The sequence below is a fragment of the Brachyhypopomus gauderio genome, chromosome 4, assembly GCF_052324685.1.
Source record: "Brachyhypopomus gauderio isolate BG-103 chromosome 4, BGAUD_0.2, whole genome shotgun sequence".
In the NCBI taxonomy this organism is placed as follows: domain Eukaryota; kingdom Metazoa; phylum Chordata; class Actinopteri; order Gymnotiformes; family Hypopomidae; genus Brachyhypopomus; species Brachyhypopomus gauderio.
In genome coordinates, this window is record NC_135214.1 from 4056371 (window position 1) to 4068870 (window position 12500).

Sequence of the window (12500 nt, forward strand, 5' to 3'; positions counted from 1 at the left end):
TGTAGAGGGGGTGTGTTCAAAGGGGCTGACGTATTGGACTGTGGATCAACACTGACGATCAGATCATGGACAATGTGTGTGTGTGTGTGTGTGTCTGTGCTCATTTCCTCATTAGCAGGGGCAGTGTGTGAGCTCCAGCTGAAAGAGAGCAGCAGCAGGAAGGGGGGGAGGGGTGTGTGTGTGTGTGACCGGTGAGTGTGTGACCAGCGAGTGTGTGACCGTGCAGGACCTCTCCCCTCTCCACACACCAGCCCTTTTCCTCTCATTCTTTCCAAAATAAGATGGCTGGCACGGCTGGGCGTTCACGGTTCGACCGGGGCAAAAAATCCACATTACCATGCCAGTGTGTTATAAAGGCAGAGTTACTGCATGTGCCTTCATATCTATTATACACACCATTATTATTATTATATTATTATACGGGTAATATCAGCTCCAACCCCTCATGTTCAATCCACATGAATGTAACTCAAAGCTCATTTGTGTGTCTGTCAGTTCGTGTGTGTGCGCGTGAGTGTGTGCATGTGGTTGGTGTGTTTGAGTGTCTAGGTGTGTGTGAGAGTGTAAAGATAGATATGAATCAAACACTTAACTCCCATCATAGGCGTGAAATGAGTTGCCGGTGGTCTGATAGAACTGTGGTCCAGTGTAACTATCGGACACACAGGATTAATCGCCCCCCTCCCCCACCACACATAGTACAGTACAGCTCTTGCTGTGATTCGGTGTGCTGCAAAGCCTTGTGGGATCTGAATCTGTAGACGTGAGAACAGCACATTCTGAGTTCATCCCTAGAGAAGAAACGCTTTAAATGGCATTCACACCTACCTCTGTACATTTGACACAAACACACAGACTCAAACAGTGACAGCATAACCAGTTATCTCGTGTTTGGATAACTCACCTTACTATGATTTTTAGTTTAGCTGAGCCAAAAATAATTAATTGCACCATAAACTATAACAAAGTAATTGGATCGGCTTACTTTATTGAGTTTCTTGTTAAAAGTTGATCTGACCTTACAACCTGCATTGTCAAAATATACAAATTGTAGTTGAACCCTAGTTAAGGCCAGGCCAACTCCTCTGCGCATGCTCAATTTGACTCCTTAGTTGAGAACGGGGCGGGGTTTGCGATTTCTGCCAGAATTTGAGTCCGGATATCTTGAAATGGATTTCACCTGCAGGAAGCAGCGACCTACGCTACTCTGTACTGAATATTAACGTCCAAATGTGTTTTGTCATTTGTCTTCAAGTTAGATATTCTTAGTATTGAATTTAGAGATTTATGTACATGTGAAATACATACCTGTCAAGTTTTGAATTTAATAATACGAGACATTTCCCGTATCTGACGTATCGCGTAATTTGCATAATCGGTTATTTGCATAATCGGTTATTTGCATATAGTTGCAATCGAGGCTGTAGGAGAGACGAAAACATCTTTGGAGTGGCAAAAAGTGAAGAAAAAACACCCCAAATATGTTTTGAACTACAAATGTGACTAAACCCGCGAGTTTTCAATTTTTTTTTTAAAGCATTCATGTACCGCGCCAAACAGAATTCTGTCACTAGCCTCGCGAGAACTGCCACCTGCAGTAGTCTGGGTAGCAGTTCTCGCGAGGCTAGTGACAGTATTCTGTTTGGAGCGGCACATGAATGCTTTAAAAAAATAACAATTGAAAACTGAAAATACGGGAAAATAAAAATACGGGATGACGCCGGGACAGAGCGGTAAAATACGGGACTTTCCCGGCCAAAACGGGACACTTGACAGGTATGGAAATATACATTGGCTGTGTTCGAAATAGCCTACTACATACTACTGGCGTACTGATCGAGCCCCAAATCAGTATGCCGTATGCAGTATGTGACCAAAATGAAATTTTCCAGTATGCGAAACATACCCGGATGACCTACTACTTCCGCAAAATATTCCAGTACGCAAACAGAGCTATCTTCGTGGTGTACTGCATCCCATCATGCAACGCTACGATCACGTGACCCCGTAGTATGCTTTGCTTTTGTCGCATACTGGAAACTGTACTGCATACTACTACGAGGACCAGTATGCAGTATCCAGTATATACTGAGTCCAGTATGCAGTATCCAGTATGTAGTAATCTATTTCGAACACAGCCAATATCTGAACAAGATATTGTAGCGTCGGGGGTGACGTCATTACCCATGAGCCCTTGCGGCTCTGGCCCTGTTATACGTATTATGTGGTGTTTATTTCTGTATAGTGTTTTAATGATTATTAATTGTGTGTTATTAGTTAAGTCACCCCGATCCATTTTTTATGTACATGTGCATTATCCTAATTACACCTCCATGTATGTGTAACGTTGCCGTCTTCATGACCTCCCCCATGTTCAAAGCCAAGCTATTGAAGGCCTCGTGTTTGATCTAAATGTGCCTGTGAGTGCCAATTTTCTTGCGAGGTGAGAATAGAACCTCAGCTCTTGATAAGAAAGGACTTGTCTGCAGGTTCTTTCTCCTACACTACAATATAATAAGTTGGCACAATATTAAAAAACTTGGAACTCTTGGTGTGTAACTTACATTTTGAGGTTCATATACATGGGCAAGATAAATTATCTGAACAAGATATAGTAAGTTAGCATAACTTGAATCATTTGGAATTATTTGTAGGCAATACTTAAAATCTGAAGTTTATATAGGCCTACCTGTGAAAAATAAATAATTGGAACAAGAAATAATAAGTTGGTTCAACTGTGAGTGAATTTCTTAAAAACTTAAGAGTTTGAGTTGGGATCAAAACTCAAAAATCGAGTGCAGTAAGTTGCCTTGAAATTTTGAGTTTTCTCAACTTTTTCGAAATCATAAATTGAAAACCTGAAAACCATCAGAAATTGAAAACTCGCGGGTTTAGTCACATTTGTAGTTCAAAACATATTTGGGATGTTTTTTCTTCACTTTTTGCCACTCCAAAGATGTTTTCGTCTCTCCTACAGCCTCGATTGCAGCTATATGCAAATAACCGATTATGCAAATAACCGATTATGCAAATTACGCGATACGTCAGATACGGGAAATGTCTCGTATTATTAAATACAAAACTTGACAGGTATGTATTTCACATGTACATAAATCTCTAAATTCAATACTAAGAATATCTAACTGAAGTTGGGTCATATAAGACAAATGACAAAACACATTTGGACGTTAATATTCAGTACAGAGTAGCGTAGGTCGCTGCTTCCTGCAGGTGAAATCCATTTCAAGATATCAGGACTCAAATTCTGGCAGAAATCGCAAACCCCGCCCCGTTCTCAACTAAGGAGTCAAATTGAGCATGCGCAGAGGAGTTGGCCTGGCCTTAACTAGGGTTCAACTACAATTTGTATATTTTGACAATGCAGGTTGTAAGGTCAGATCAACTTTTAACAAGAAACTCAATAAAGTAAGCCGATCCAATTACTTTGTTATAGTTTATGGTGCAATTAATTATTTTTGGCTCAGCTAAACTAAAAATCATAGTAAGGTGAGCAATTTTAAGTTCTGTTTTTTACAGTGTAGTGGTAGTCACTAGGCATTTGAAATAGAGAGAGGTGGTTTTCAAGGTGCCCTGTTAAGTGCCCTTGACCTGGATATGAGTGGAGTTCGTTTACCTGTCCGGTGTCCCCTTGGTTAAGGTAGCCGCGCTGAGATATGGGGCATGCTGTGGGTTTGATGGATTGTTTCACTGCTGATGTGGGTGCCCCTGGGTGCATGTGTAAATATTTACACAGGTATCTCATGAATCATGAATTATCTTTATGTTAAATTATCATTAGTTATCCAAACACGAGATAACTGGTTATGCTGTCACTGTTTGAGTCTGTGTGTTTGTGTCAAATGTACAGAGGTAGGTGTGAATGCCATTTAAAGCGTTTCTTCTCTAGGGATGAACTCAGAATGTGCTGTTCTCACAGAATGTGCTGTTCTCTTCTCATGTTCCAACTAGCAAAGCATGGACAGTATAATTTGCATCTTTGTGATGGTTATATTAATTATAACTGTTATATTAATAACTGTACGTCAAATGCTGATTGTCATGTGGACCAATATACTTTAACAATGGTTTTGAAGAAATGCAAATTTGATCTAAAGTAGACAGTGCCACCAACATTACATCTCTAAGATTTGGGAGTTCACTCTAAACCAGTGGAGAACCGTCAGGGCCCTCTACGCCCTCTCAGAGGGCCTAAACTATTCTTAAAACATAAATATATATAATTTAACCAATTTTTTAAATCTACTTACAGTTTGACAATCGACATCTAAACAATTACAGAAATATAAGCAAATAAATTATTCAACCGTGTCTATTCAATCTGTGTTATGAGGTTAGGGGTTAAGTGGAAGCCTGTGAGCCTGTGTCTCCCCCTATCAGCACTGTGATGCCCGCTGTTCGTTTACAGAGGGCCTGGCAGTTATAATTCAGCGCAATACCAGTTTCAAATGACAGTAAAATTGACCAATCATATCTTCCCTCTTAGTGGGCGGGCTTAACTGTATGATAATTTCCGCCCGCTGTGGCTACGCTAGCTGTCGTTAGCGTACCACCGCTACCTAGTTTTGATTCAGTCCTTTGACACACTCGTGCGCGTTGTTTACATAGTCCGCTCCCGAGGAACACGGAGCTGTGAACCTTATTTTGTTGGAACCTTATTTTGCTTAAGAAGTTATCTAGTACAGATATTGTTGTTTATTGCGTTTCTAAAGCTGTACTGTCGTCTCAGTTTTTTATTTTTTATTTATTGCAGTTAATTAGGAAAGGGAAAAAAAATGTTTCGTTCAGGGTGGGGGGTGGTTGCGGGCCCAGGTTTAATGGTCACGGTTCACTACTGCTCTAAACATATAAAAACAGTGGTAATATCATGCTATTCCGACATTAGCTAACTACAGTAAAACACAAAGGTTGTTAATGCCACGCTAACTTTAAATATCTACAGTTTTCATTATCCATAGTGGTAGTCTACAGTGTTGTTTCCATCCTGATGGTGAACATAAACCCAACCCCATCCTGTCAGGTACAACGAACAACACGCACCTAGTTGCCATTATATATAAGCTGCTTGAGTAGTGCAGCAGGTGGCAAGTCTGTGACATCAGGCTGTCAATCAAACAATCAAACATGCTCATTAGAATATTAGGACTCCGCCCAGTCCACTCTCTCAAGTATGAATGATGAGGGCATTCTTATACTTTTGTTTGGTTCTTAAGTTGTTGAGCGGGGGGGGGGGGAACGTAAGTTGTTGGGGGGGGGGGGGGGCGTTGTTGTTGTATTTCGCGATCGATCGCCAGTGGAGGGCGACATATATATATATATATATATATATATATGGATCAGAGGTAAATAAACTAGATTTTTTTTTTCGCCGTATGAAATCGGAAGTGTGGCGTGAGAGTGTGTGAAGACGGTAAAATGCGTGTGTCACACGCTCAATGCGTGAGACTTGAGAACACTGATTATAATGTTTTAATTATAAACTAGCTCAAATGTTAATATATCATTACATAACACTAGTTAAGCATCACTGAAACATTTAATCAATGTAATTACATTTTATAATATGTTCTCTTGGTCTTTAAAAAAAATTCAACACATGCATTTCTGAATGAATAAATATGCCGGGTCCTGAACAGTGCACGTGCTCTCGCAGCATTCCTCTCCCTCTCTCCAGTTTCCTGATCATAGATTATATTTCACATTCAGGCAGACTGTGCGACAGCCATAATAAAAGGCATCTGAGCCAAAATGACTGTATTACACAGTGAAGAATAGACCTATGAGCCAACACTAAAAGGGATTAGCATTAGCCTGCTAGCATTGCCAGGGGCTTTCCTTTGTTCATGTGCCTGATACTTAATGAGACACCCAACACACTCTGCTTTAAAGGCATGCCTGAGCATGTGTGTGTGTGTGTGTGTGTGTGTGTGCGCCTTCACGTTCATGTTTTATCTCCTGGAGCCTGTATACTGATATGCTTGAGTAGACTTGACTAACAGGCTCATTTAATGTTGACCTGGACCATGTTGGAAGTGGAAAACCTCTCTACCCATCCCTGTTTTTAGAAGAGAGTTGATTCTAAATGCAAATCAATACTTTGCAAAGTGCAGTGAATAGTGCATTGTAATATACGTTATGTATTGGACACTGCTGTTTACATTTTACAGCAGCATAGACACACGCAGAAATAAATTCAGATGGGTGGTAGGAGAGACTTTGTAGATCAGCATAACTGATATTAATTCTTCAGGCAGAATCTACGTCATGCTGTTCCTAAATCTACTGTCATAACATACCCAGGTCCTTCTCCTCTAATGTCTCATTCATTCATTACTAAGAAAGCCATTCAGTTCATTCAAGAGTGGTAATCCAATTTATACTAATGTCAGTACATCAGACATAAAGAAAGACATAAAGACTGATATGCTAAATTGATTAAATAGGTACATTGATTAAATAGGAATATAATAGAAAGATGCTCTGGTGTTCATGGGGGCTGCTTCAGTTAAATACACTAACAACTGCTTCAGTTAAATACACTAACAGCTGCTTCAGTTAAATACACTAACAACTGTAATTTGCCACCACACAAATCAAACTCTCACCTTGGATTTAACATTAATGAAGCAGGCTAGTTCTTCCCCACTCTTACATATAGACAAACACTCACCATTTCACACCACAAACAAACTGAACGTGTTTTAACTCAGAATAGCTGCTGTGGCAGCCACCAGCCGGTTCTCCTGACCTGGGGGTCAGTCCCAGCAGGCGTCTGATCCAGCGCTCCTGTCCCTGCGGAGGGGGTGCTGATGGTGACGTTCTTGTCAGAGCGGTTGCTGCCGTCACGGCTGCGAGGTTTGTGCCGGTCCCTGCTGCGTTCACTGTAAGGCAGAGACACACACAGCGACGTGGGCGAAGGGAAAACCACTGCCATCTCTCTGTGGCACACGATCACGCTAGCTCCAGCTCCCTCTTCCTCTTCCTTGTTCCATACTTCTCTCTCTCTATCTCTCTCTCTCTCTCTCCCTCTCTCTCGGAGTGCAAACTAGGTTAGACGCAATCAGCTATGACATTGGTACAACAGGAATCAGGGCAGGGAGGGTGGTGTTTGGGTGGTGGGGGGCAGGTGGGCTCCTCCACTTTCTAACTTCCTCTCTCCATCTTTGTCTTGATTCATTTCCCCAGTGCTTGACACAACAAACAAATGGCAGAGAGAATAAATACCAACAGAAAACAACACACACTCCTGCACACACACACACACACACACACACACACACACACACACACACACACACACACACACACACACACACACTAAGGCTCATGTTCTATCGAAGGGCAGCACACTGAGATCACTCCCCTGATGGTCATTCCCAGGACCATTCCCCTATCTGCCTATCAGATAAGCGTTCGATTCTTTTGACAGCGGGCATTCTGGGAAGTACGGCATTTCATCAGGAATGCGCACCTGCACACAAGACCACCACGTGGATTTAGCAGAAATACGCCCCGTCTATGCCGTCGCCGTCTAACAAAGCGGGACCCACCACGGAAGCCCTCCGACCCACTTCTCCTTGTCACGTTCCATTTAAATGGAACAGTGTCTGCTCTGTGGCGCTGATTTAGGCAAAGCTGTTAAAATGAGCGCACTGGCACATATCTGCCCGTCTCCTGCGGTTTTACTGCCCTGCACTGTTAACTAGAGCAACACAGCAGTCTAAAAATCACCACACACCTGCAGCCAAAGAGACGTGAGGGGATAACCGTACGGCCGTAAACGTTTAAAGTGTTCGTTTCACGTGCATCACATCCACATCCTACGTGCAGTGCATTTACACAGGCTGTTTGTGGTTTTTGCCTTGAAGGTCCGAGCCACGTTCACTCATCACGGTTGATTCGCAAAAGCGGGTTGAAGGTTCTCCAATATCTGTTTAATCACAATGTCAATTTCGATTCATCCACTTGTCATCCACCTGTCGATTCGTCTGTGTTCAAATGTCACCTCGACGGCAGGGAAAGTGTGCTGCCCGGCAGGCTGCCTGCTGTGTGGTGGTGGTGCAGGAGGTGGTGGAGGAGGTGGTGGAGGACCAGGGGTGTATCAAAGGACCTACATGTCATGATGCAAGATGCAATGCAAAGCTTATTTGCCATTACCAAGCATGCTTATTTGCCATTGTCAATCTGGCCTTTTTGATGCATCTCATCTTGTAATTCACCTGATGAGGAATCAAGTCTGATAATGAAGGTCTGCCTGGTGCTGATTACAGAGATTCATCGTTTTGTGCTGGATCACAAATACTGGTCTGACTGGGGCTCCAGTAGACCTGAACTCGAGATGTATGTTAGGCCTGGCTATTCAGAACCAGGCTGAAGTCCTGAAATCCTGAAATCCTGAAATCCTGCTCCTCAGTGTGTAAGACACTGATGATAGAAGGAAACTCCATCCAGTCTCACTGATAAAGGAACAGCATGACATCTATAGGAAAGCTGCAGGTATATATGGGGTTATATAAAGGTGACTAAATCCTGAAATAATACACTGACTCTTAGAGAGGGCTGCACAGGTTGTTGGGTAGACAGGAAAAGAAAAAAAACCCAAAAACCTCATTCAAACCTGCTGACGCAAAACGCACGAAAACAACATGGTACAGCTGTGAGACACTGAGAAGGTGGAACAGGCCAGAGCAGGAGAGAGAGAGAGAGAGAGAGAGAGAGAGAGAGAGAGAGAGAGAGAGAGAGAGAGAGAGAGAGAGAGAGAGAGAGAGAGAGAGAAACAGAGGAAGCGAGTGGCTGGCATGGCTATGAATGCCCCTAAAAGCCCTGCATTCCAGGGTCCTAAAGGGATGTTCCAGCAGCGACAGGAAGCCCAGAAACAATGGTGGCCAGTAACGAGCGCTCTGCTTGCTGGGGGTCAGGGCAGGGCCAGCGTGCTTTCAACCCGGAGCAGCTGAATAACACTACGACTGTGGCTATGGGGAGTGGACCAGGCCACACACAGTGGAGCAAAACCCTATGGACATTTTAGTCACACTGACAATAGAACAGGGCCTAACATGCAGAAAAGCACATGCATACTTTCTAGACCTCTTATGTATCAATCTCACATACCATCTTATTGTAACATAACAGTTCTGATTCTGCAGAACTCAGTTCCTCCCTTGAGACTCAGCGTTCAAGTAAAGCATACTTGTGTTAATAAGGTAAATATGTTCTTGATTAATAAAATACCCTGCTGTCTAAAATCATCACTCCAGCAAGACCTCATTAAGTCTGCTGAAAAACTATCTCCTTTTTCTATAGTGAGACTAATTGAATTAAATTGTAATTATTTACTAAAACCTTAAAAATTCATTTAAATAGGCTTATTTTTCACTTGGGTAAGCACATTGTGATGTGAAATGCAAATCTGAAGTTTCGGTGCAAAGTGTAAGGGTGTTTAACAAATGACGGTTCCTACAATAAACAAAATCTCACAACTGTGAATATGTGTGTAGGAGAAAGCGAGAGAACAAGAGAGAGAGAGAGAGAGAGAGAGAGAGAGAGAGAGAGAGAGAGAGAGAGAGAGAGAGAGAGAGAGAGAGAGCACATGTGTATGTGTGTGCATATCCAGCTCAACATCTCTTACCTGTGCCTATTTGACCCTCGTGAGTGGTGGGAGTGGCCAGAGTGGACAGACTCTGTGTCCATGGCGATGCTGTGTCTGCCCTATGATTGGTGCAAGGCTTTGTAGGATGTGACCTGAGAAAGTTCAAGGCCACAGTCTGATCGGGAGACAAAGGCTAATACCAGATTTCCAGATTATATTGACGTCACACAAGTACCAAATATCAACCTGAGAGAGAGAAAGAGAGAGAGAGAGAGAGAGATGTATTAGTTTCAGTAAATTCAGAAATATAATTATAATATTCCTTCCTTAGCTGTGGATGAATGTAGAAAGCTCTGTTCTTGGATTTTGGAATGTGTCCCCTAGGAAAGAAGGGCGTGTCTTTAAAAAGTTCAGCTAAATGTTAACACTGGACATACAGCAGGGAAAAAAACATTTGCTGGTATTTTACAGCTGGGTGGGCAAAGGAACAAAATATAGGCCATAGTGATTTATGAAGATGCTCTAATACCACCTGACATCACATAGGCACCAAATATACACTCACAAATATGCACACACACGCAAACACAGACACTCACACCCTCACACACCCCTCTAAAGGATTTGACTGCTTAAAAAATGAGAACTCACAGCAGGGTTTGGCTTCCCAAAAAGCCAGTTAGAACTTGTATTACGCTCTGTGCCAGAGTCTGTGTGTGTCGAAGAACAAGTGCACACATACAGAAGTGCACTTACACTCGCTGTCTTTGATATACCACGGTTGACCTTTCTCCCAAAGGACACGCTACATGTAGGTGTCAGGACCAAGACCAGCCATAGCCTATGTTCGTCAAAGTGTTTCAATGTCACTTTTTTTTACACCAACTTCTTTAGATGTGTCACATTTTACATGCTTTAAAACACAATGCTTTCAATTTTGTTTCAATAATACCAAATTAATTCTCTTAAGTTAAAAATTTGTTCAGAAATGATCAGAACACACGCACTGTGCACGAGCCCTAGGTTAGATACACACCTGCACACATCCACGCTTGCATGCATAAACACGAAAATGTGCAGTATGAAGGCGTACAAACATTATGTATGTCGACTTCTACTGGGTTATCTGGGTTTCACAGACCTGCTCGGTGGAGAATCTGCTCGGTTCTGAGAATCTGAAGGCCAAATTAATACCAAACTATAGGCCACCTAATACCAATTAAAACCCTAATCATAATCATAATCCCATTGCAGTGTTGCAAGTGCAAACTGTACACTGTATACTTTCTAATAGGGTGTGCAAAATGCTTAAAACGAGAAGTAATGTTTTTTGGCAAACACAATGACAATCACACACACACACACACACACACACACACACACACACACATGCACACACGCACACACGCACACACGCACACACACACACACACACACACACACACACACACACACACACACACACACACACACACCTTAATGCCCAAGGTCTAGCTATCAGGGATCAGGGTCGTCATCTGAGACTGCTGCTTGGCAAATGACGCGGTGTGTCATTAAGGTGTGGTTAAAACCAGTCCTAACTCAGGCTGTACTAGAAGCTTAGTGAAGCCATCTGACCACACACACTCCGCCCACCACACACACTCCGCCCACCACACACTCCACCCTGGATCCCTGCGGTTCCTCTCACTCACACACCATTCCCCTGCCCACTCACCACATTCCAAAAATACCTCCTCTGTGCCCAGTCCTGTATAATTAAGGGCACCATACACATTTTTGCTGTTACATATCCAAACATGAGCTTGCCAAAACCTAAAGAAACCTAAACAATGCACCGACACGTACAGAAAGACACCTGATCCTGCTTAAGCTGATACTCCTGCTGAATTTGTTTAACATACTGACTGAAAGACACCTGCAGTAATAGGTAATCCTGCAAACCTTGAACTCTTAATGCTGACAACATTCCTTCCCCTAACACACAAACCCTCAGATCCTCATTCACTCGTTACCCAGTAGAGGCTCCATAGTCACTGTCAACGATATGAGAGACCTGACCTGGGAGTTACACACACACACACACACACACACACACACACACACACACACACACACACACACACACACACATACACACACATAGCATTCCACTGTGGTTACCTCACACACACACACACACACACACACACACAAACAAAAATCTTTCTAATACACAAAGAATCCTTCTGGGATTATATCACAGACACTTAAACATTGCACAGAACACATGCAGCCTGAAACCAGAGTGCTTTGATTTGTTCTTCTACACTCTTCTCTACATGTCTGACATGAAATCTTCCTATTGCTAAGAAAGCTTAGCAGTTGTTATACTCTTGCCGGGGAAAATGACTCTATAAATCACGTCTCCATGTCAAAGCCCAAACAAAAACACGTGGCACTGAAGACTAATAATCCAAACCACAAGAACCTCAGCACCAACTATAAGAGAAACACTGAAGAGAGGACACCAGACATGGAGGCTAGTGCACACGATCAGGCTGTGGTTGAATGGTGGTTCACCAGCGTTGGGGTGCAGGGATTGGCCACAGAAACAGAAACCAGGAGTGGGGGGGTGGGGGCTGGAGAGGGAGGACAGTTGTTGTCGCACAACATTTTGTGACAAAACGAAGTAACAAAACAAAATGTGTCCACTGTAGAGACAGAACCTTCTGTTAGCAACTGGAAAGCCACATTATCAGTACTAGAAAACTAGATGCATAAATCCATTTAGAGACCACAGTGAATGCTCCTGCAGTAGCGGAACAAGGAGCAACAACAACCTCTGAGTCGTGGGTTCGATTCTCCGGCAGCATGCGCTCTGTCACACCGATGAACATCGAGATGTTGCCAT

The 12500-nt window shown here is 42.9% G+C and overlaps 1 protein-coding gene across 1 annotated transcript in view; it reads right to left on the reverse strand.

Moving 5' to 3' along the window:
* Positions 1-12500, reverse strand: part of vangl1 (VANGL planar cell polarity protein 1) — a 25078-nt gene that overhangs the window by 7192 nt on the left and 5386 nt on the right. Inside the window, exons 2-3 of the mRNA XM_077001637.1 lie at positions 9647-9853; positions 6767-6899 (exon numbers count right to left, since the gene is read on the reverse strand). Coding sequence (XP_076857752.1) covers positions 6767-6899; positions 9647-9708 — 195 coding nt within the window. The 5' untranslated portion in view covers positions 9709-9853. The remainder of the gene's footprint in view (positions 1-6766; positions 6900-9646; positions 9854-12500) is intronic.